Source organism: Pteronotus mesoamericanus, unplaced genomic scaffold (assembly GCF_021234165.1).
Source record: "Pteronotus mesoamericanus isolate MK-2021 breed Mesoamerican mustached bat unplaced genomic scaffold, CSHL_Meso_final contig_20, whole genome shotgun sequence".
In the NCBI taxonomy this organism is placed as follows: Eukaryota; Metazoa; Chordata; class Mammalia; order Chiroptera; family Mormoopidae; genus Pteronotus; species Pteronotus mesoamericanus.
Genome location: NW_026555085.1, coordinates 95287533 through 95313689, shown reverse-complemented (window position 1 = coordinate 95313689; position 26157 = coordinate 95287533). Strand labels below are relative to the sequence as shown.

The following is a 26157-nucleotide window of genomic DNA, read 5'->3' as shown; positions in this document are numbered from 1 at the left end:
ATAGAAAAGAAATAGCAAAATAAACCAAAATGAAACAGGAGAAAAAGCAAATAATAAAGAGAAGAGGAAAACTGAACAGAATAGAAGACAAACCTATGATTAATTTTCAAAGGTCTATATCACACTTGGGCTACAACGAAGTTCCTTTTCTGTTTTTGTTCCAGAACCTTCCCCCACTCCTAGCTATCTTACCACTGGTCTCCATTTCTTTAGCTTGCTTTCTGGTTCCCTTGGAAGGATTTAGGGGCCCTTTATTCTCTCTAACAAAGCAGGGCCTGCTTGCATCCAGCCTGGAGATGAAAAAAGCCTCGCACCCTACAGGTCAGGAAGGGCCAAAGCAAAGCGCCAGCACGATAACTGCAGGATAAGCTGTGCTCTCTTTTGGAAATAAGAGACCAACCTCTGCCACCATCATCCCAGCTATGAGAGCTGATGCTGTATTTTAACTAACCGTATTCCCTCTGGTTTAATATTTGTTCTTTCATACATTGCTCAATCTTCCAAGGACTCCTCTCTCCCTTTCCTCTTCCTGGGATAGTGTCTGGCTGAAGGAAAATCCATATGGTGTTTGGAGAGATGATCCCGGCCCTCGCGCTGACCCTGAATCTGCACTGTATCTGCTAGCTGACTGGTGGAATCTGTGAGGGTTCATTGAGCAAGGTCAAGGCCTGGGCACTGGCCTTTGCTAATTCAAGGCTTGACTGTAACTGCCATTGGATCGCAGCCCAGGTGCTCTGCCCAGCACCTCTGATGCAGCTCACGTTGTCCCACGGCCACCTGCTCCCACAGCGAGCCCTCCCGCCTGCATCTTCCCCTAGCTGCCCCGTCCACCTCGAGTGCAAATGGAACCTCAGGCCCCAAGGAATCAGGGTGCAGCCTAGGCCTCCGCCTCAGCACCTTCATCAGGCCCTCCCACCAGGGTGGGAGGAGCCATGTGCGGACCTCGAGGACTCGGTCCCCACCCCAGTGCACGAACGCCCCCACGGTGAGTCCCAACGCTTGAGAAGCGTGTTGATGCTCACTTAGCATGTTCTCCCCACCCATCATGCACCTTCAGACGCTTTCCCTTGTTCCCCCTTCCCTTGTGTTCAAATGCTTCCCCTCTCCTGGGCCATGACATCTGCCCTCCAGGGAGATTCCAAGCCTCAGCTTGGAATGGCTTCGGTGCAGGACGGGCCAGGGAGGGGAGGGCAGAAAGCTAATTTACACAGTGGGAAATACCTTCTAAAATATGGCCCCCACCACACATATTCCAGGGATGACCTACTTCTAGATTCCTCTTCCCTGCCAGTTTGTTTCCAGACCTGGAAACATTCCCAAAGTCCACTTCAGAGCACCTGTCTGCAAGGAGCCAGGAGAACACTGCCCTCCGTATCGGCAACCTGCAACCACTAACATTTAAAATACGATACGTGCATGCGAAGTTACCCATTAATGCCGTCTAAATATTTTGACTAACTTCTTTTAAGTTTTCATTCCTTTCTTCTCCTTGTTGGAAGCTGGACACCTCAAATCCAGGGGGCACGTCGCCCCCGTCCACCCGCCCCCGTCACTGCTCCATGTGACTCAGCTCATCCCACGCCAGTGCCTGCTGGACCCTTCTCCGGAGCTGCGTGTTCATGTCTCAGTTCTTCCCAAGCAAATTCCTGCCTGAGGAATCCCTACGTGATCCGTCATATTGTCATCGCCCACACTTTCACGAAGTGTTTTTATTTCCAGCATTAACAGCACCCTTTTTGGGTGACCTTTCACCCAGCAACAACAACTTCATTTCCAATAGTAAAGAAACATTAAATGGATCTAATACGCTGATTGGGGTAACTTTTGCATTTTTCCCACAACTGTGGTAAATCAGAAGAAGTTTTCATCTTTTTTTTTTCTGGCATGTCCATGGGAAGGCTGTCACATAAGCTTTTAGGGTGACTAGCAGAAAGCAGCAAGGAAAGGAAGCCGAGCACTTGCCTTCAGCTCATTCGTGTCAGCCAGTTTGGCTTTGAGCTCAGTGTTCGATTCTCGACACACGCTCAGCTCCTTCTGCAGCCTCTCCACCTTCTTCTGCAACCTCTGGACAGTGGCGTTGGCCTCGTCCCTCTCCACAGCCAGGGCCATCCGCACCCGCTTCTCCTCTTCCAGCTGGACAATCTTCTGCCTGAGGAGGTTCAGGTGCAGTTCATTGCTCTCCAGTCTTTCTTTCTGAGTCTTGAGCTGGTTTCACACAAACAGGGATTTCTTTTTAATAACAAGAATTGAGCAGCCCTGGCCAGGGTCCTCAGTTGGTAAGAGCATCATCCTGATACACCAAGGATGTAGGTTTGATCCCTGGTCAGGGCACATACAAGAATCAACCAACAAATGCATAAATAAATGGAACAACAAAAACCAATGTTTCTCTCCCCTTTCCTCCCTCTAAAATCAATAAATTTTTTAAAAAGATTGAACAGTCAGTAAAAATAAATGAATTACTCAGACAACATTGATCTTCATCTATACTTCAATAAGCCTAATGTCTAAATCATAAAAAAAAAAAAAAAAGGTACTGGATTCCTTTTCCTGATTGCATTTTTTTAATCCTCACCTGAAGACCTGCTTACTTACTGATTTTAGAGGGGACAGGAGGAAGAAAGAGAGAGGGAAACATCAATGTGAGAGAGATATTGATGAGTTGCCTCTGCTACACAAACCAACCAGAACCAAACCCACAACCTAGGCATGTGCCCTGACCAAGAATTGAACCTTCAGCCTTTCAGTTTGCAGGGTGATGCCCAACCAGCTGAGTCACACATGGCCAGGGCCTGATTGCATTTTTATTTCTGTCTTTCCAAGAGTTAATTTTGTAGCTGCAAACTATGAGACACAAGAGCCACAGCAAACGCACAAGGAACTATGCTCACAACACCTAATTCCCTCCAACATGATGTACCTCTAATAAAAATGTAAATTGCTTTTAAAACAACTAAAGCGGGCTTATCCAGAGCAGAATATAGCAAAACAGAGAGAACAAAAGCCTCTCCAACACCCCATGACAATTATATTTGCTCTGGTCTTTTCTGAAAGACAGCAGGGTACAAATTACTACCAAAAACCTAGACTGACTACTTTCAATCCCTTAGAACCAGTGAGTAGTATAGCTTATTTTAAAATTCATATATTGCTATATCAAGGAAATTTTTTTAAGCTTTATTTAAATATTTAAAATCTTAGAACTAGAAGGGACGTGGAGACAGCTTGAGTGCCTTGGTGTCTTTATTACATGACTGGCCTATACCATCCACGAACCAAGCAGAGAACAAGGTCTTGAAACACTACTGATCACTGACAATTAAACTTGATGAAGGAAATTATAGTGGTTTTTAGGAAAAGACCGTGGACTCTAAGAAGAGGGGGAAAAATCCTCATGGGCTTCATATGCCACAGTTGAATGGAATATTAAGTACAGAAACCTCTCTCATCTGTAACAAACATTAGGAACCAGAATCGTGGAGCATTATAGAATGCTAGAGATGAAGACCATCACATTTTCCCTAGTTACAGACTCTGCATTTGTAAAGTGTCCAGAGGTGTGAAGGACTTACTGAATTGTGGGCTTCAGTATTTTGCCTAATGGTGACAGTAATGTCTGTGGCCAGATCCATTTGCCACATGGCTCTTTAAAAAATTCTCTAACTAGCCTCCCTTCCTCGAGCTCCTTCATGTCAAATTCCACCCTACTGTATATTTATTCTGGTAAGTTCTATATACTGGTAATTTTAATAATAATACAATACTTAAGAAGAAATGATATTATTGATAAAATTCAATTATCTGAGGAGAACTTCAAACAGGAGTAGCTCCATGTAATGTCTCAGATGGCGGCAGAAGTTGTCTGCTTTCTTTTATGAAATATTCTCAAGACAGAGTAAATGGAGAGGAGGTCCAATAAGTACCTTCTAGGATCCATGAGTTCAAAATGTTATTTATTAAAAATAACCTCATGAAGTAGGAATCATCGCCAAATTCAATATGAGGAGAGAGACAGAGAGGTATGCAATTTGCCCAAGGTCACAAAGGTTGGCAGAGCCCAGATGTGACTCATCACATAGCCTGCACACTATAATTCTACCACAGAATTTTCTCCTAAGAACTATTGTAAGGATACATCTGTGTTTTCCTTTTTCTCTCCCTAATGCCAATAATTATATAACTAATAATTATATTTTTATACTTTTCATCCATTCATTTATTTAGTCTAAAAGTTTCTAATTCTTCCTTTGAATGAGTGAAGTAAGCTTTTCTCTTGACTTTCTAGTCCAGTAGAGCTTATATAGACAAACTGTTCCCCAATTCTCCTCTTCTACAGTAATAGAAACAGTGAGATTTTTAGTTAGGCAAATGGCTAGCCAGAGTAAAGCTACAGTTTCAAGCTTCCCTTGCAGCTAGGTTTAGCCATCAGAACATAATCTGGCCATGGCATACAAATATAAGTTAATGTAGCAATTTCTAGGGAACCTCCTTTAAAAGATAGCTCATGCCTGCTCTTCTCCACCCCTCTCCTGCATTCCTTTCTTCTCCAACCTCCTTCCTGGAACACAAATGAGCCTGGTTCCTCCAAAACTTTACAGAGTGGCGCTGTCACACTAGGCCTAAGCTGCCTACCTCCAGGAATTTTTGTGAGAGAAAAAAACACAAAACACTTCTACTTGTTTAAGCCACTGTTACTTTGAGTCTTTATTACTCACAGTCCAAAATAACCTTAGGTGATACACTTACCATCACTTTAGATTTGAAATAGAGATTCTATATACGTATTGTTATAATGATGTTTCCTAGCCACACTGGTAAATATGATGGTAGTAAATTATATTTCAATATTGGAGTTTCACAAAAATGTGTTCTCTTAGCAGTAGCAAGTTTCCATCTCCCCTACCTTTCTCTGTAAATTGTAGGCAATAGTCTTGTTTTCAATGACGGCGTTGCTCTCGAGGCGCACCAGCTGCTCTGTGCGAGCTAAAACTACATCCAGACGCATGTCAAAGCCAAGTTCAGCAGCCATCTGGTCCAATTTCATTTTCTGTGAGAGCTGATCCAGAAATTTAAGATACTAAACCCAAGAACAAAAGTGAAAACAAAACACACACACAAAAAATTTAACAGGTGATCTTATGGAATCTTTTTCCTTTCTCCCAAGTTTATAGGTAGTTCTCATTAAAACCAGTAGGAGCCCACCCCTCCCCCAACTCCAGTGTTTGGTAATGAACTCCTGAACCACTCTGCCCGTTCCATTCCTGTTCCTTGTCCATATTCTCTTGGCCAATGACTTCGGTGTTCAGTCTAATACACACTCTTCTTAACCCTGCCATAGGACAGGTTTGGCTTGCTCCCGACTACTTCTCCACTCTCTGCTTTGTGACATGCTGGTGCCACCATGGCCCCTGAGGCTAATCCAGCCCTCCAGCATCCACACACACAGATCTTCCAGGGAAACTTTTCCTACCTAAGCGGCTCTGGCCTCCAAAGTGGAAAAGGAGGACTTAACCAGTTGCCGCAAAGCTCTCCATACAAACTTGAATGACAGTTTTGTTTTTCTTTAATTAAAATTCTTTAGAAAATGTCTTTAAGAGTTGTTCATATGTCATAAAGGAACGACACTCCAAAACAGAGTCACATCAGGAAAGTCAGGTTCATATTTTAACAGGTTAAAGTTACAAAACTGCCCTGGGACTTTCCTCCACTTGATTCCTGTGGCTTCTCGGGCCACGGCAGGTGCAGAGCGATGTTCACTGAGTGCCGCAGGATGACTAAATCAACCAATGAGCTTTCTACATCATCATTCTGTGATTTGGGTTCTAGCATTGAGCTTTTCTTCTCACGGAAATAACTCAGACAATTTCATGTTTAGATACATATGATTTCCTGATGGCTGAAGCACGCCATCTTACAGCCCGGAATGATTGCTTTTTTGGTCGTCAGGATGAAATTATTTATAAGTGCCTATTTTCCAATTTTGCTAAAAAACACACATACGATTTGATCTCTCCACAGTGATTATGTCACTTAGCGTACTGTGCTGCGAGGCCGTTGGTGGCTATTGTCTCTGCATCATCATGACTTGTCCCTTCTTATTGCCCTACCAGCTCACCCCTGGGAACTCTCCATTCCCGGCCTGGGCAAGGGAACGTGAAATAACTGCTATTGCTTGTATTTTAAACAAAACGGAGTCAGCACCTTCCATGGGAAGGCACAAGAGCCTCTTTCACTATTTCACGTGTGACCCATCCATTCTTCTCGAGGATCCACAGCAAACAAAAGGCAGCAAGACCGACCCAGGCCAAGCCCCCACAGAGGAAGTGCCTATGTCAAGGATCTTCACCAGGCCTCAGAAAGTGAGGGACGCTGGAAGGAATACAGTGTATTTTCTTCATTTGAGTCACAGTTTAGCATGATATATTCTGCTTTGTGTGAACCTCAATTACCTACATCTAAACTTAAACTCTGTACAAGTTTGATTTTCCATTTTACATGCCTACTATGCTTATTAGGATGTGGATTTCATAGGTAGTTAGCTACTGAAAATTTGCCATGGACAGAATCAGTCTACATAACTTGCTTTCATAACTGAGAATTATTTTGTTATAATCTCAATTAAAATTAATGAGCCATTATAACAAAGGAAGGGAAGAGACACCAATATACTTAAAAAATTCTTTGCTTTGCTATGTTTCTTCTATAATATAACTATTTATTGACTCTTCCCTGAGTCCTGGAGAGACTCAGATAAAAGTCCCCCCCCGCCCCCGGCCTTAAGAAGCATGGAGTTGATTGGGGAAAAGGAATTTTAAAATGAATACAATGAAGAGATAAGTGCTGTGAGAGGCTGGGGCACTTTCTGCATGAAGTAGAATAAGTTTCTTCGGGAAAATTCCAAGGGAAGTGACACTAGAGCTGAGGCTTGTGAAGAAGGGAAGGAGAACAGTTTCTCAGAGCACTGTGCCATATGGGATGCCAAGGAGGCCCTTTTCTTTGGCCAGACAACTGTTTTTCACATATTTGAACGTGAATGTCCTTGGACTCGGTGCTCGCTCACCACACCGCCTGCCGAGCTCCTGCCAGGCTGTGTACCTGTCTCCGTCAGGGCACTGTGTGCACTGATTGTTGTGTCCCCATCTGCCCGCCTCGTCTGCTGGACTCAGACTTCCCTCAGATACTTTCAAGTATCATTGCATATCCAACCTGCGATGCAGGCACGGTGCTTCCTCAATTTTTGTAAGCACAGAAGGATGAAAATGAATGAGCTTCCTGAGTACAGATTTTTCAACCTAATGGTATTTTCCATGCCAAAGTCTGCCCTTGTGCTCTCAGTTCCATTGGTCTCTTGACCCTTCTCTGGGGATTCCTGCGGCCCACAAATGTGTACCTTCCCATGATATCCAGGTAAGCCTGCCTTTGACCCTGTTTCTCACAGCTGCTATTCTTTCCTGTTTTCTCTGTGGTCACCAGACATCTAAGTCTCTGTCCGTTCCCTTCTGAGTCACCCCGCTGCTCAGTGCAAACTGGCTTCCCTTTCCCCCCACCCCACTCCACTAAAACTGCCCCCGGAGGCCACAGCCAACCTTCCAGGGGCAGATTACGAGTGTGGCCCCCTTTCTTTCCTGCCTGCTCCCCTTCTCTCCCCCTGGGCTATCACCACAGCCACCTCGGCTCCACAGTGATGGCACATCCTCTTTCTGAAAGATTGTGATGTTCAAAAACACTTTGGTCACTTCACATTCTCCCAAAGAAAGAACACTCGGTCTTCCTCATCTGAGCCCCGCCAGGCTCCCCTCCCGCCCTAGCCCCACCAAGACTGCCAGGCTCCAGCCACACAGGTACAATACCTCTGCGCTCTCTGCCTGAGCCGTGCACCTGCAAGCCTTCGTGCCTCTGTTCGAACTGTGGGCCTGGCAGTATCTGCCCCCTCTCTCCGTGAAAATCCGACTTATCCTTCAAAGATGAACTCAACAGTCATCTTGCTATAAAATCACCCTCTTTCACTGAAGTTCTCACTCCTTTCACTGGGCTTCTGTTGCACTTCATTAATCAATACATCAATTATAATATTTAAAGCCTTTGGTACAGCAAATTATTCAAATGCCTGTCTCCTCTATTGAATTAGGAACGATGTAAGATCAAGAACCTTGAGTTATTCATACCTTACCCTCCAAACCTTCAGGGTCTCGTGTATAATAGGCATTCAATAAATACCTGTTAAGTTTAATTAGATTTAACTGAATTAGTAGATTTCATTTGAATCAAGGAAGCTCCAAACAATAGGAAGAGACCTCAAAACAATACCCATTGTTCCATGAAATTTACTCATGACTCAGAACTGAACCAATCTATGGAAGCGCTGCAAAACTCAGAATATTTTCAGGTAAAATTTCAGTACAGCAGATGTGTCCACCCATAGACACGCCCTCGGGTTATTACTTTTTGTTTCTCAAAATTCAAGTTGTCCCGTAAAACGTCTCCAGACACCAGCTCCCCCTCCAGGTGTGTCAGCTGGCCCTGAAGGGTCTCCACCTTGTTTTCTGCTTTCTGGGCTCTCTGCAGAGCTTGCTGGTGAAACCCAGACTCACTTTCCAACTGTTCAACAAGCTCAGATACTTGGGCTTCCAACTGGGAAACCATCTGGCAACAAAAAAACAGAACAAGAATAAACGTTGTTTTAAGATGCAGCAAAGTGTTAAAATCTAGCACTCAGCGCTAGCAACAGGTTATTTATAACACAGCTTCCAGATTCCTTGTAAACATGATATAAAAAACAGGTAACTGATGGATGTATTTGCCTCTGCTCAAAATGAATCTGCATTCATTACCAAATAGGATACTTTTGATTGGCATTTTTAATTTTTTATAATTCCTCCAACAGGTTGCTTGATAAATGTTTATGGATAACATTTATTTACGCCTAAAACTGCCATCAATTCCAGGGTCTCAAAGCTGAGTTCGAAAAAGAGTTCAGACAGAAAGTACCTTTAAAACCTATAAAAGTATCATTCTTCTTCCAATATATACAGTGGATCAAAGACAACACAGTGAGTTAATCTTGATAAGAAGACTTGAGATGTTACTGGTGCATTCAAGTCTATAAAGATACTATTGTCTCAAGCTCTCTTTCAATTGTCCATCAAGTTGGTTACTCCCTTATGAACCTTCAGTGGCACTACCTCTGGGATGCACAGTTATGGGTTGATGTCATCATTTTAGCATTTGAAAGGTCAAACTTCATATGGAGATTCTACATAGGGCCAATGGCAATATACAAGCAGGCAGACAGATGATGATTACCTCCTCTCCTACAACATAAAATCACTGCTTCTGCACCGAAAGTCCCTAGACTCTCAGGACCCCTACCGCCCAATGCTTCCACCCTTCCGTGGAGTTGCTCATTTTGTCCTGACCCTCCCTTAAACCAAGACCCTAAGTTTACCAAAGACCTCAGGTGCACTTTGAGAAACTCAAATCAATCCTAGCAAATCCAGTTTCCATAAAATGTTAGATTCAATTAAAAAACACCAAGTTTGAGGTGGTAAATTTAGTTTTGTTGTGAGAGTTTGTTGTAGAAAAGGAGAGGATTAAGAGTAGTAGATATTTACATAATACTCAGTACCATTCTCACAGAAACAAATATCTTGACAGCTTCACAGTTAGAGCTGCCATTTAAAACAAAACAACTTTTGCTTGCCTATCTTTAAACAACCATTTTTCAAGGCAAGAAGACATTAAAGCTGGCTTCAAATATTTTGAAAGGATAACAGGATTTGTTCTGAGTTATCTGCAAAGCTTAAGTTGAGGACCAATAGGTATAAATCAGAAAAAGAATTCAACCTCAATGTAAGACATAATTTTTTCCTGGTCCCCACAATTACAAAGTAATATATAGCCATTGTATAAGATTAATTAAGGACAAAAATATATATAAATCAAGAAAAAAAATCCCTGTGATCCCACTGCCTAGAGGTAACAACTATTAATATTTTCAAATAATTTATCTTATGTAGTGTTTTAGTATAAGTGAGATGATATTATATGGGTCATTTTATCTTTTTTGCTTTTACCTCACATTTTAAGCATCTTCCCATGTTGGGTAGTAGTTTCCAGTTGCTGGAGATAGCCAGAAGTTGGCCAACCATTAGTTAAGAATGTTATAGGGTAGACTGAAGTGCTATTATCAGGAACGCTAGACTTCTTGGCCTCTAAATTCTCTAATCCTGGCATCTATGGCTCTCAAGATCCCAGGGCTATGTTTCAAAAATCAGATATTTGATGGCAAGCTGTTCAGTGGTACATCCAAGGAATTATAGTTCCCAAGGAAATTGCAAATTTCATTACAGAACATGAGGCTCTGAGACCCATCAGGTCATATTTCCTGTCCTTATTACTCACTAATGATAGATCTGATCTTAATGCAAGAGAACGGTTTGCTTATCTTGGTACAACATACGAAGTAACCTATAAAACAATGGCCATCAAACATCGTCCCCGAGATGCTACCTCCTGGGGGACTGTCTAATATATGATACAAGGTATAACACATCTCTGTGCAGCAGATGTGGCTTCATACTTAATTTCATGTACAAAAAAGTCTTTCTACTTAAAGATCCTTCAATACTTCTCCTCTCCTACAGCTGACCCACCAAAGAGAAAAGAGACACAGAAAGCCTCAGCTGGAGAGATGGAGTGCTGAGTGACCGCTTAGCCACAGTCAGCACACCGCAGACCGGAGCAAAGCGAAGTCTCTCCTAGAAATCAGTCCTCTATGCCTCACAGAACTCGGCTTCATGAGCTCATTAGGTTTCAGTGCACAAGACACCACCAAGTTTTTTTCTGAGCTAAATTTACATAAATGCATGAACGAATAGATAAATGAATGTTCCAATCTGACTGAATTCTGGGGAACACCAAATGCCAGGGTCTGAATGCATAGACGTCTCCCACCAAACCTGTAAAGTAGTGGTGTATCTTTCCCACCAAGAAGTCTAAAGAATCAAGAAGCATTTTCTTTTCTTTTTTTTTTTCTTTTTCTTAGTATCACCTGCTAACATACCCCTGACACTCTGTGGGACAAAATGCACCAGGAGTTTCAACACTAAAAAATGGCCGGGAACCGTGGGTGGAGAGGGGGAGGTAATAAAGTAGATATACTGCAATTTTTTTTAATAAAAAGCACCAAAATAAACTACACTTCAAATACAAGCTGCTAGATTTTTGGAAGTGAAATCATAGTTCCCTAAAAGAATTAATTTACTCTACAAGGACAAGTATCTGCTGATTTCACCAAAGAGGCACTTTTGCACTCAGACTGACCCAAATGGAAACACGAGAGCTCTAAACTGAAGAAAGAGCCACCAGGGTCACTTAAGGGCCACTGCCTTTTGGGCATAACAAGTCTTTTCTGATTATTCAAGTTATAGTTTTCACTTAATACATAAAGTAAGTTCTAAGGAACCAGGTATAACACCAAATAGTCCTTCCCTCCGGTCACTACGTGCGGCCGACACTCCTGACTGGCTAACCCTCCCCCGCGCCCTCTGTGCATGTCAGTTTTTGTTAGGAGTTGAAGGAGGCACCCCCAATAGAGGTGTGCTGAGTCTCCCAGCACCGCACAATGTGACCTTATTTAGAACGGTAGCCTTTACCGAGATAATCAAGTTAAAATGAGGCCGTGAGGGTGGGCCCTCGTCCACTATGACTCACATCCTTATAGAAAGGGGAAGCCGGGACACAGAGATGCATATGAATAGAAGGGAAATGATGTGAAGATGCAGGGACAAGCCATCCATAGCCAAGGGGCAGCCGGAGGCCACCAGAAGCGAGGTGAGAGGCACAGGGTGGATTCACCCTCGCAGCCCTTCTAAGAACCCAGTCCTGCCCGACACCTTGATTTTGGACTCCTGGTCTCCTAGACTGTGAGACAATAAATGGCCGTCATTTAAGCCCCCTAGTTCATGGGACTTTGTCATAGCCATCCTAGGACATTAATACATTCTAGAGGCTGGGAAAGATAAAATCCCTATCTGTTCACTCTTCCCAACGCCCTTGTGACCAGAGGTGACCGTGTACCATAACAGTGGACAATGAAAGGTCACTGGAAGTCTGTTGATGCTTCTTGGTACATGTTTGGCCTAGTAGATTCAAGGGTTAAGAACAGAGCAGAATGATAAGCGTCAAAGGGGGTCTGGGGGGCTTGTGGGAGCCACCTCAGGTCCTTCAGGCATCAGGCTGGTCCCCACAGCCCCCAGAGGGCTGCCAGACTAAGAAACACTCCAGTGGAGAAAAATAAAGCCTTGTGTGTACATAAAGCACAACCGAAGAGCTGAAGTCTAGGTAAATATTCGTGAGCTTGTATTAGTTTGTCTTTAACTTAGGACATGACATGGAAATCAATCACAGTCATGTGTCCCCTGTGCATAATCAATTCTCATCCAGATGATTAGCCAGTGAGGCAACAGCTCAAAATGAGACAAAAATTTTGGCCTCTAAATTCTAAACTAAAACCTGAAAATGTTGCAACTTTCTGCTCATTGTGCAAGAAATCATTTCAAAAGTACCTGTTACAAGTGTCCTCAAATTTCAAAGCTAAATAACACCCAAGTACTCATTTGGAATTCTTGGAAATTGACAGTAGAATATTTCTTTAAAAGAGTGGCTTTCAGCGGGGGTGGGGGTGGCAGATTTCACCCCGCCCCCTCACCCCCCGCCCCGGGAACACATGGCAATATCTGGGCACAACCTTAGAGAAGAAAAGAAATTCAACTGGTAACCAAGGGGTAGCAGTCCAGGAATGCTGCTAACCACCCTACAATGCACAGAACGGCCCCCCAAACAAATGATTCCCCAGCCCAAACTGTCAACAGTTCCGAGGCTGAGAAACCCTGCATTAATGTGTGGTAAAACTTTAAAAAAAAAAAAAAAGTTAGATTTTGCTATGAGCACAAAAGTAAGGAACAAGTAGAAATGGCTTGCTGAAAAAGTATGGGTCCTGAATTCTACTGAGAATTAGAAATACAGAAGAGTAGAAATGAATAGCAAAGGGATAAACAAGAAAAGCAATGTTCAGTGAGTAGGAGTCGACATGAAGTGGGGAACTTGGCCAGGCCCAGCCTGAACCCACCTTTAGGCCACACATGGGTATCAGTCCATCTGTGACTGTGTGTTTAACCAAGGAAGCTGGCAGGGCTATGCAGCCTCCTCAACAAACACATTCATCAATTTGTAAAGCCCCCATTCTTCAGTGACATCACTCAGACAATATATGAAATCCATTTTCTCCTGATTTTACTTGAAGATGAGTCACACAAGATGCTAGCTCTATGCTTGATTTCAGGCTTTTAAATAGTGCAAGCGGCTATTAGAAAAAATCACAGGGTAGGAAATGCAGACAAAGGCACTAAAAAGACTGAATCATTCTGATTTTTATGGGAAGTGGGGGAAGGCCATCCAGCGTCACCAATTTACACCGTTTTGCTTTAGAAAATAAACATATACATCCTGCTGACAATTTTATGCCATGTTTCACATGCTGGAACTAAAATAGTTTCAGGAAAACATTTGGAAAAATAGAAGAGGGAAGGAATAGAGTGAAATGACAAAGAACCATTACCTGTTGAAGTACATCTATTACTAGTCAAGGCAAATAACGTAATGAAGTTTTCCTCAGTTCAGTAAATAATTTCCTTCCCCAATCTGGTACCAAATTGTGTACTGAACCACAAGAGGAACTGAGTTGCTCTCAGAGACCTGCACACCTTACAAAGATGAACACTTTACCTCCACAAAGGAAATCCCACGTTAAACAAAGAAGTCGCTAGGGTTACTCCCAGAGCACGTGTGAATTTTGGAGAATTTTTTAAAGGGAATTCAAAATGTTATATTGCAAAAGGAAATTTACAAAGGCAACCCTGAACTTGGAGTTAATGATCACTCTAAGATTTTTCGGAGCATTAAAAAATGGATATACTCCTTTTCTCCTTTTGAGCAAGCATGAACTCCACAGTAGAAATGGTTCCTAATGGAATTACACATATAGTTGCGATACTCTTCATGTTAAACCTCACTGATTAGAACGTCAATAACCTGCATTTGATAATAATTTAAAGTTGGGCTGAAGCTCACTTGACTAAGCAAAGCTTTATAGAACATGGGATTTATTAATAGTATAAACAAGATAACAAAATTAAACAAGCTTCTGTCATATGTGTGAATTAAATCATTTCTCTCCACCTGTTAAATAGGTCCCCTGAAAGGCTCTTCTAGGCAGGCACATTATCAAATAACACATTATCAAAAGGAGGAGAGAAGGAGGGAGGGAGACAGAGAGGAGAAGCAAGGGCAGCAAGGTAATATTTATTGTTGCTACTTGTCAGACAGTGTGTTAAGGACTTAATAATATTTTTTTGTTAAATGCTTACAATAAACAATAACGTTATGAGAGAGATACTGTTAAAGGTCTAGGAACCACTATCTGCTATTCCAAAATCCAGAAGGAGCTGAAAACTGACAGGTTTTTTTTTAGGGGAGTAGGGGTGGTGACTCATTTACTGATAAAGCTCAACCTGACCAGTTTTGGCAGCAAGCCTTGAACCAGGGTGACACGAGGCTTTTCCTAATCTTGCTGTATCGTACATGGTGGGGTCACTCATAGGTTTTGCTGCAGAACGATGAATGGAGTAGATTAGGGGGCCCGTCCGTGGCCCCACTGAGGAAGAACATGCAAGACTGCTTTCTCTACTACCTTTCTAAATTCTCAATTCAAAGACACACTGGACCCCGGGGACTTCAGATAAGGGGTGTGGACTGTGGGCTGTGGCTGTCCCTCTCCCAGAGACGAGTAAACAAAATCTCAGGGGCCATAATCTCAGGAGCCTGGCCAAGGTCACAGCTGGAGTGAATGAGGGAGGGAGGGAGCGAGGGAGCAACAGGCACAGGATCAGCCTAGGATGTCTGGCTACAGAGCCCACAACGTAGTCGGCAGTCAGAGGTGACTCTCCGGGCTTTGGAAGTATGGCGTATCATTGAAAGGGATAAAACCACATTTAAATGGTACTTTTAACAACTCAGATAGCTCATTTATGAAGTATGCTAAAAGGAATGAGTTTGCCGTCCTTAAGAAGTGCATAAGCGGCCATGACCCACTCACCCGTTTCTGGCTTTCTTCCTTGCTGCCCATTTCTTGAATCTTCTCCAAAATGGCCTCCTCGGTGGACCCCGCTGCACCCCCGCAGCCCCAGAGGAGGGCTGCGACTCTCTCCCTAAACAAGGAGTGCTGGCTTTGCGAGGCTGCGGCCGCAGCCAGACTGGCCTTCAGACTTTCCTCCAGCTCGCGGCAGCCTGTCTTCAGGAGGCTCAGCTCCCGCTTTGAGGCATCCCAGGCCCGCTGGCCCGCAAGCAGCCTCTCTTGGAAGATTGTGACTTCCTTTTCCAGGGCGTCTTTTGCCTCCACGGCCCTGAGCAAGTCCTAAAACAATCCCATAAAGTGAAGACAAAACCGTTAGCAGCCAATGAGGGATACCTACGCTTGCTTTTTCAAGGAATTAGGGTTAAGTCCTCATTCCATTTTCCAATCTAAATGTCCTACATCTCTTCATAAAGGCATTAAACTATAAAGGCGACATCAGGGAAATTTAGGTGTCTGAAAAAGAGAAGAGACATCACATCAGGGCCAGGAAATAAAGAAAATCTACACAGGAGCCTTTTACATGTGGACTTTTAGAAAGAGTTAATATTGAATAAAAAACAAATTGTTGACTAACACACTGAGTAGATTCAATCCACATCTAGTGCCATGTGTTCTCAAGCTGGGTATACAGGAAAATTGATTTTGAATAAACAGTAAACCCTCAGAGTCCTAACTTCGCACTAGTAATTATTTAAATAGGGGTTTCGCTTTAATACTATTCTAAAGGCTAGACTAGCATTCTCACAGAAACGTCATGGTGTCAAGAAGAGTAAGGCCTCTCATTCAACATTTATTGATTGTGTAGCCCCTTTTCTCATAAAGACAAACTAAAACTGATAGGTCTTAAAGAAAGAAGCAGAAATAGCTGCCATTTGGTGGGTGGGAGAATTAAAAGTAGAGGGAGAAAAATAATAATAAAATGCCATGGTGAGTTAAAAAAAAAAAAGTAGAGGGAGACAAACTACCATGCGGAGAATAATAATTTTAAATAATATAATAGGTATTATTAGGTTTATAAAAATAATGAAGGGCATAGGGAAGGTTGCCTTGTACTTGCTTCTATTTACCATAATCTAGAATGGTCCAAAAAGACACAAAAGAAGCATATTTAAAATTCATTGGGGAAAAACAATTATTGGCATCATGTTCCAAAATACATGAGTTGACGGCAAATAAGATTAAGCCGTTGGTTAACCAGCAACGCTACAGTATTGTAGTCTAATTAACTGACAAAAATATTTTGTTTTTTATTAAAAATAGTATGTCAGTGTCAAAAACAGCCAAAAAGAAACAATACCTTTGAATAAAAGATTCTACATCTAAACTAGCCAGCAACATTCCAGGCTGCTAGATAAAACGCAATCATCTCTTTTGCATTAAAACTAAACTTTGAAAAAAATTTATCTCCACAAACAGTATAGAGACAGGAAAAATATTACTTGAAATGTTACTTCCTACTTTTTTTTTTTTTTTAAGAGAATGTCTGGCTCTTTTATTTAAGAAAAGAAAAACAGAATGTCTGGCTTTTTTTTTCCCCTTCTGATTTTTTTTTTAATCAAGGAAGTCTGAGGCATCAATTTGAAATAAAAGCCATCACGGGAACAGGAGTTAGAGAAGGCCGCCCTTTTCAGAGACGTAATAACTAAACTAATTATGGAACCTATTTTGTGAAATGCTTTGCTTTTCACGGTGCCGGCAACAACTTCAGGTCCCCATCCCCTTTCCAAACCAGTCCTTCTGCAAAGAAGCCCCACTAGTGCTGCTGATTAAATTTGGGCCCTGAAAGTAAAGAGTCAAGGGTCCTCTTTCACAAATACAACATTTTAACACTTTACAGGTTTCTTTTCAGGAAGTAATACAATAGCTGCTCCATTACAGTAACCAGTATCAGCATTAGTGGTAACAAATGAGGCCTACATTTCACTTGGAAACTATAATCCTAACATGTGCTTGAAAAATTGAGGTCCTAAATTCAATGATGCAGGGGGAAAAAATTAATTCTAATCCCCTCGGTTTTCAAACCTTATAGAATATCGCATATTAATTTTTGCATTGAAAGAAAACCCTTGATGCGAAATAGGAGAGTTTCCATGGCCAGTGAAGTGATATTTTTAACAAGTATTTACAAAAGGTCCTAAAGAATACACAAAAAATATATCAGACACTTGAGTACTATAGACTTAACTATCAGCTGGGGGTCATCTAACCAACTGGCAGCTTACACCAGGTGACCAATAAACACAGTTACCATATTTCAGCTATGAGGCATTTTTTCCATCCCAACACCAGGCTGTTGTCTCACTGCCTTAGAGGCAAAAGCCAAAACATCCTCTAACAAATCCGCAGAACTGACGCATGCCCAGTCAAAACCAGGAAATTCATCTGTGATCACAGGCTACAACAGCACGCAGCTGCAGGTCAGATTTCTTTTCTGGACATGTTTCAGCCCAGTGAACTATTCGCTGTTCCTCGTAGGAAATGCAGACCTGGGGGACCAGGGACCAGGCCTTGGGGACAGCCGCTCTCCTGGCGCTCTGACTAAGCACTTCAGGATGCAGGGGCACCGGGGGGTCACCTGCTGGACACAGGTGGCCTCAGGCTGCAGATGCAATTAGCTGTAGAGCTCTCGGGAGGATGCGGCCCTCCTGGAGGCTGGTTGCATGGCTACCTCAAGGATACGCCGAAGTGGTGTGACCCGGGCATCGTTGGCCAGGGCCTGGCGCTGCTGCCAGGCCACAGTGACACGCATGAAAGGAGCCAGTCACTCCCTCTGAGTGATACCGGGGCTGACCTCCACAGAGGAAATCACATTTGCAAATGACCTCAGGCCCTACAGAGACAGGGACTGGGATCCTTGTACTAAATTTTTTTTAAATTAATGAATCTTGAGGTCTGGCCCTACTAATACAACACATGAATAATGATCCTTTTGCCATTGCTTTTAACAAAGACAGCTGTAAATAATATGACTTAGGCATTCAATTTAGTTTCTTAATTAAAAGCATGTGTGTATTAATTCCCAATTAAATGCATTAAGTAATGAAACCACTCAAAGTTTTGTGCTTTTTTATTTTATTTTTTATTGAATTTTTTCTATTACCATTTAGCCCCTTATACCCCCTTCCGCCACCACCCCTCCCCCCGCCCCTCTGCAATCACCACAGTGTGGTCCATGTCCATGAGTCCTTCCAAAGGTTTGTGTTTTTAAAGCACCGTTCATTCCTATTACAGTGCCGCTCACTATTATATGGGTTTGGGTATGCATGAGATCAAATTGCCTCTCAAAAATACAATGACTAATCGCCAGGGTGGAAAATCTCGGACTCCAGCCCAGTTCGTCTAACCCTAGACAAATTCTGTGGAATTAAAAACCAGCTGGCTACTTCTGCCTACTGCAGTTAAGGTGAATAAATAAGCTCAGAAATTCCCCCAAACAGGCACTCTCATTCATTGCTGGCAGAAGTGTGAATAGGTAGAATAGGAACACATTTACACCAAAATATGTAACAAAATTTAATATGTACATTTCCTGTGGCCGTGCAATTCCAGTCCTAAAAATATACCTGTAGATTACTGAATATGGCAAATAAGTTTCATGCAGTTATTCAATTATGATATAGCAGAGGATTTGGTACTACATAAATATTTGTTGATACTGGTATAACTGGTTTAACAGTTAGGAGACATCCATCCCACACAACATTATGTAGTCTTAAGAAGAACTGAGGAAGCTTTTTATACACTGATATGAAAGGCTTTCCAAGATATAGATAGTAAAAAAAAGCCAGGGGCCTAACCATGTGTCTAGTACCATTTGTACCTGTATAAAGAGAGACTTTCTCCACAAATATGCACAGGCAACAGCCAATTCTGATCACCTCCAGAGAAGGAAACTATAGCTGGTGGGAAGAAGTGGGAGGAAAATGTAACAAAACAGTGGCAACTCTAAAAACACCCAGGGAATTTCGTTAGGTCCATTCAAATTTCTGTTAATAGTGATGTGAACACACATACACACACATACTGAACTTAGCCTGCATTAGTAGCAAAGTATCTAGAATAAGGGAGGTGATGTCCTCCTATTTCTATTTCCTTGTTTCTATTTCCCTTGAACAAAACCAAACCTGAAGTTTGCACTAGGTGCTGGGATACAAATTTTACAATGGGAAAACCCCTCCCAGAACAGTGCTATTCAAAATGTAGGGTGTCTCCTACAACTGCGTGTTCCCGTCCCAACAAGACAACTTCAGAAATCAAGGGCAAAAGTTTAGTAATTCCTATAGCAATTTGACATTGGTTTTTTTGTTTACTGCAACAACTCATTTAATAACCTTATGGGGTTATTACCATATATAACAGTATATAGCAGTATAAGGCTTATTCATTACTTAGGTGAAATGCAAGTTGCTCAACATCTACTTCCGCGTGTTATCAGGAAACTTCTGTGGATGAGAGGATCGAGGTCGATGCTGAACAAGGAACAGACCCTCCTGGTTTTGTGGAACTGATGTGTAAACAGCACGTGTGTGAGCTGTGTATCTGTTGTGCAAACAGGAACACGTCTCATGTGACGGTTTAAGGTTCTTTTGCCAACTGTTACCCAAAAGTAAAAAGTATGTCAAACCCAGTCCATTTCTTTCATCAAAAGAATTTAAATTTCCATCAAAAGATCATTTTAATCTAACTGTACCTTTACACAATCAACCGATAAAACTGTCTACAGATGAATAATTGAAGATGGATTGAAAACACATGTGTTTTATTTTGGATACAAGTTACAAATAAATATATTGGGCTTGCTGAAACTGCTTTCAAACCTCTTCTAGTGTCAACAATCCTTTGAGAATCGTTTTCCACTGTAAGTGCTTTAAAAGCAAAACAGAGAAACAGTTTAATGTACATTGGCCCCTGCAAATAGCATTGTCATCAATCCAACCAAGACAACAAAGGTTTACAAGCAAGAAGCTAGCTTGTTATCACGAGAAAACTTTCCCTCAAAGCAAGTGTATAGGGCCAGAAAACAGGGAATTTTAGTCGTTGCTTTTTGTTCAGGTCCAACTGCAGAAGGACAACAAGCTCCCGGTACAGTGGCGTTCTCTGCATTACCCCTGCATGCACACTTCCAAAAAGAATGTGCGCGGTTTATGTCATTCCTTTCCCTATGTTTATTCCAATTATATTTATCAAAATATCATTTTATGTCTGTGGTTTCTGACTCCTGAAATGCAGACTTAGGCTTTTTTGTGTCTTTTTAAATCATTTTTTCTATTCATTCATTTCACGGATTTTTTTTTAATGAAAGTGTTGGTCAGGAACAAATTGAAAATAAAGAAAAAGCGATCCTTCCCACAGACGGTTTGAGAAAAGCTGCACGGGAGCGCATTCGGCGTCTAGGAAGGAGAACGGTGAAAGCCTGAGGCGTGTTCCGAGGGGAAGCGGTGAGCGAGCCGGAACGTGCACCCTGCGGGCGCCTTAGATCCCGAAAGACAGTCACGCAGAGGGAGGGCGAGGCTGTCCTGCCTGGGCTCACGGCCTGGCGGAGCGGAAGCTGCACTGCAACATTTCGCTTCAAGAGGAGGAAGACCTTTCCCAAGCCACCAACCTTGGGAAGTAGTAAAAATGCAGCTTAAGTTTGAAATTCTCATTATTGACAAACTCAGGCCAAGCTGACAATGAAGGTCGCTGCCCAGGAGGCCAGGGTGTCCCTGGGCTTCACTGCAGTCAACGCTCTGCCCTGAACTGGTCAGGCTGTGCCTGGAGGACCATGGACAGTTCCCAGCTGGACCCTGAAGAGGGGAATCATCAAAACAGAATGGGTTCGGCAACACAGGCTAAGATTGAACCCATAATAAAAATACTTACATAACCGCGTTATTTTAAATGCTGTTTTAGTTTATTTTAAATGCACGGGTGGAACCTAAAGGCGAAGATTGGAAGACTTAATTATAGTTACAGAACAGAAATAAATATTATAAACCTTGACAATGTAAATACCATAATATTTTTAAAAAATAGGAACTAGAAAGAGGGGAGTAAATCGTAGGAGGTGTTAATTCCTCATATTTTATAGCAGGAAGTCTACAGATACTATCACAGATTGTTGAATCAGAAGCAGAAATGTATTAAAGTCTTAATGGCAATTATCAGAAGTTAAATCCAGAGCCACATGACTATGGCTAGAAGTAGAAGGAGAAGGGATCTGAAATTTCACTTCGGAATCTTATCAACAGTTTCAGCTTTTATACCATGAGCAGATACTATTTTAGAGTTTATTTTCATTTTAATCCTTTGCCCAGAGTCTAGAATTCCCCCAACCTCACAGATGATAAGAAAGAAGGCTTGGAAAATCTGGGCTAGAAAGTAAGGAAAGTCTGAAAGAACTGGGCTGTTTGGCCAGAAGCTGAAACTTAGGGATCCATGACAAATATCTTCAAATGCTTGAAGGATGGCCATAATAGAAGGGATTTCCATTTACTCTGTGACATTTCATAAAGAAAGAACGAAGATGTGGACGTGAGTTATAGGGATCCCGATCCCCATTTGCGACAATGAAAAACTGTCAAACAATTAGAACTGCCCCAAGGAGGGGGCCTCCTTGTCCAGTGGGGAATTCCCAGCCTCCAGTGGAGTTCTAGGAGGGCTGGGTACAAGCAAGACAGAGACGTTTCAAAGAAGATTCTTGTTTCACATGTAGCTAGAGGACCTGGACTCTCAAAGACCTTAGGGTCATGTCCAGCATTATGATTCTAGGACTGCATAGAGACCTTTAGTTTCTTTAGTAATTTACCCTGTTTAATAATTTCTCACTTTCAGGAACTATTTCCACATGCCTGTAGTCTTCATCCCTGAGTAAAATAGGAAAGGAAAATAAAAAGCTGATCATGAAACAGGTAGGTATCGGGCATGTCCTCAGGACTTTACATGTATCATTCAGTCCTAAGAATAACTGTAAGAGATAGATCCTTCAATGATTTTCCTATTTGGCAGACCAGAAACTGAGGTTCAAAGAGGTAGAGTCATATGCCTGAGATCACAGAGCCACAGGATGCTGGAGCCCAGATAAAAAACCCAAGAGCCCAGCCTGTAACCTCTCTCCTCTCGGTGACTCTCTGCCGCTCTTCCCTCTTTCAGCGCACTGCTGCTGCCAGACCAACCAAGAAAGCAGAAGAGACGTCCTTCTGAAGCCTGCCTGACTCCCAGACCACATTCCTGCCTCGCCCCAACCCTGGCTATGAGAATTACAGCAAATGTGAACTGTGTGCAGGCAAAGAAGCCTTTTGAAACCCAACATGTAAGTTTAACTTTTGATCCATTGATCTGAACTCCTGGCGGCCACAGGACATGATGCGTATGGCTTGTGTGGGTAAAGCGGCTGCTTCTCGCAATGTTGGGTGATGTCATGAGAGCCGAGAGAAAAGGTGCCAATCTTCGATAGTTTTTAAAACATACTTCGATATTAACTACCAAAGATTTTAAATAGCATATGCCTATCAATATCGTAAGCCACCTGAATTTTATTTGGGAAATTTTCCTAAAGTAACTTACATAGAGTCATTAAGAAAATCAGAAAAGCTGAGTTTGGTAGAAACCACACCCAGTCCTGCAGATTCTTCTACCGTCACAGTTGTTTTGGACTTCATGAAGAAAGTAACTTTCCTACCTCAAAAACAGAGTTTTAGAGAGCATTATGAAGACTCTTCCTGAGACCATTAATGTTTTGGGAAAACCACTTGACAGTATTTTTCAGTAATAAATCTTTGGGTTCATAATCCTATGAATGAGCACTTTATTAAAGACCACAAATTTTTTATTGCCTACATGTTTTTTTTACAATTTTTATTATGTTGGCAGGAACTTCATCCCAAACCAAATGTGTTTCAAAGCCTGAACAACATTGCATCAGTCACTTACAAGTAAAGACTCTTATGTAAGGAAAGGAACAAGTTCTGTTTTTTTAATGTGCTCTTCTAACACATTTTCATTTCTTAGTGCTCATCTTCAGAAATGCATTTTTATAGATAAATATTAAATTCCTAATTTTCAAGGCTGATCATCCAATAACTACTATTTATAATTGATTAAAGTCATTCGTTCACTAGCTACTCACTATTGTTGTTCCACTAACAAATCATTTTTGGGCATCAGATTTGTAGGTGCAATATAACTGTGAATATACAAATAAAGGGGCTTATTGATGAAAGCATAATAATTTAACTACCAGAGTTCAAATCCCAGCTTTGCTCCTTAGTTGCTGTGTGAACTTGAGCAAAGTACATAACCTGTTTGAATACATAACACAATGACTATGCCAATAAGTGCTTGATAAATGCTGACCATACTAACGATTGCTGAGAGTATTAATGCAAAAAGAGTGAGAGCCTTAAACTTCAGTCACAAGGTTTACTAATAGGTAACATGTTAAAAGTGTAATTTAGGTATATTATACAACAAAGCAAATGAGTAAATATTGTTGGGATCCAAAAGATACAAAATAAAGAGATATTTAAAAAAAACCCTAGAATATTACTTTTTATTAAAAATACCATGAGGCCCTGCCCAGTGTGGCTCAGTTAGTTGGAGCATCATACTGTCAACCAAAAGGTTGCAAGTTCAACTCCTGGTTAGGGCACATACCCAGGCTTTGGATTCAATCCCTGGTCAGGGTACATACAAGAAGGCAACTAATCAATATTTCTCTCTCACACTGATGTTTCTCTCTCCATCTCTCTCTCTCTCTCTCCTCCACACACTGTCTCTCTGTCTAACTCCCCACCCCTTCCTCTCTCTCTAGAAGAAATGATAAGCGTCCTTGGGACAGGATTTTTAAAAAAATACTGTGAGTTTTTGTTTGGTTGGTTTGTTTTCTTCTTATTTGTTCATTTGTTGCTTTCAGTTTTCTATCCCACATATAAGTGAAATCATATGGTTCTTGACTTTTTCTGTCTGACTTATCTCACCAGAGGGAAGCAGGATGGGGGTTGTAAAGCATAAAGGGGTCAAATATATGGTGACAGAAGATGTGACTTTGGGTGGTGGGCACACAATGTAATATACAGAGGCTGTATCATGGAGATGTATACTTGGAACCCGTATAATTCCATTAACCAATGTCACCACAACATATTTTTTTAAAATACCATTGTAAATTTATTACTAAAAATTTATTTCTAGCTCCATCCACTGAAACCAATAACATCTCCAACAGCAATGAGTATACCTAAAGCCTAAATCTTGTTTCTAAGCACCATTCACCAGTAAAAGGAACCAAAGCTCCTTAGTGAATAGGCTAATTTTAGTTCTGTAGTCTGAAAATTACAGTGACCCTAGATAGCATCTTCTGTCAGAAAGCAAGGAAGCAATGAAAGATGAAAGGAGTCAGATTACAAGGTCTCAAAGATCATCTTGCAGGGGCTCCTGCTAGCAAAATTTGATGACTTTTGAGCACCAAAAGAAGAATAATTGATTTTAACACAGTAATAAATAAAAATCCATGTGTCCATAGAATTGAAAAGAAAATGAAAGAAAAAAATAAAATCCGTTTCTTTACAGAAGAATGCCATCTAATAAGTAGAATGGTAAAATTAGGATATTATCACTTTGCCACCAACCTTGATGTAAGTTAATCCAGACAAGAATCAATGGATGATAGTGTGTGAGAGGCAAGCACACATTGATGTTTACCTTCTTCTCTTTCTCCCTCCCTTCCCCTCTTTCTAAAAATAAATAAATAAAGTCTTTTTTAAAAAAAAGAAAATATGCCTTTACACTAAAGAGATGGGCAATCAAACAGTGTCAGCAACAGTGGAACATTCTAACATTATTTGCCTCCAATTGATAAAACATGAAGTATACAACTTTACCATTGAAATTTTCTTGCCAAAAAGGTTTAATTGGCATCCAATCCAGCCTCTAGCTGCAACTTTAAGTGCATAAGATATAGAGAAACAAGTTAAACAACATCATGAAGATACAATCACATCGCTTCTCTCCAAAAATTCAATGCTATTTTTTAGAAACGCTAAAAATAACCAACAACTGCAATGAATGAACAGACTGGATCCTAATTAGGGGAAGAAAACAGCTATAAAAGACATCCTTGTAGCCAGCGATGAAATCTGAGTGCGGACTCTTAGATGATTATTGACTATTCATTGCTATGTTACAAATTACCCCAAACTTAGTGGCTTAATATAACAAATTTCTATCACCTCACAGTCCCTAGGGGTCATGAATGTGGGCATCACTTAGCTGGGTGTTTCTGACTCAAGGTTTCTCATAAGGTTACGTGAAGCTGTTGACCTGGCCTACAGTCATCTCAAGACTCGACTGAAGGATAATTAAGCTCCATGCTCACTCACATAGTAGCCAATGGGCCTCAAATCCTGGCCACATGGACCTTACAATGGGCTGCCAGAGTGGCCTCACCATATGGCAGTTGGCTTCTGGCAAAAGCAATGACTCAAAATCAAAAGAATGCATCTAAGACATGAGCCACAGTCTTTTTATAACCCAGTCTCAAAAAGTGACATCCCATCCCTTGTGACATGTTCTATTTATTAGATGTGAGTCACTTAGTCCAGTCCACACATGAGGGCAGGGGAATTAAGTTCCACATCTCAAAAAAAAAAAAAAAAAAAAAAGGACAAAATACTTGTGGGCTCGAAAACCACCACAGATGATATCATGGCATTATTATTAACTTCGAGGTGTGAAGATGGTATTGTTACTATGGAAAGTGATATCCATACTCTCAGGATCCATATGCTGAAATAGCCAGATGTAATACATGTAACGTCTACAACCTATTTTCAAGTGGTTCTCCAAATACACGTACATGTGTGTAAAGTAATAAAACAAATATATCAAAATGCTCACAACTGTTACATCTTGGTGGATGGGTGTTCATATTTCATAGCCTTTTCTATATATTTAAATTTTTTCCTGAGAAAATGTTGACGTAATTG

General features: G+C 41.5%; 1 protein-coding gene across 1 annotated transcript in view; it reads right to left on the bottom strand.

Annotated features, from left to right (window-relative positions):
• The window catches only part of CCDC170 (coiled-coil domain containing 170), a 78960-nt gene that overhangs the window by 14654 nt on the left and 38149 nt on the right, over nt 1-26157 (bottom strand). Inside the window, exons 6-9 of the mRNA XM_054570124.1 lie at nt 15155-15472; nt 8443-8643; nt 4904-5077; nt 1963-2205 (exon numbers count right to left, since the gene is read on the bottom strand). Coding sequence (XP_054426099.1) covers nt 1963-2205; nt 4904-5077; nt 8443-8643; nt 15155-15472 — 936 coding nt within the window. The remainder of the gene's footprint in view (nt 1-1962; nt 2206-4903; nt 5078-8442; nt 8644-15154; nt 15473-26157) is intronic.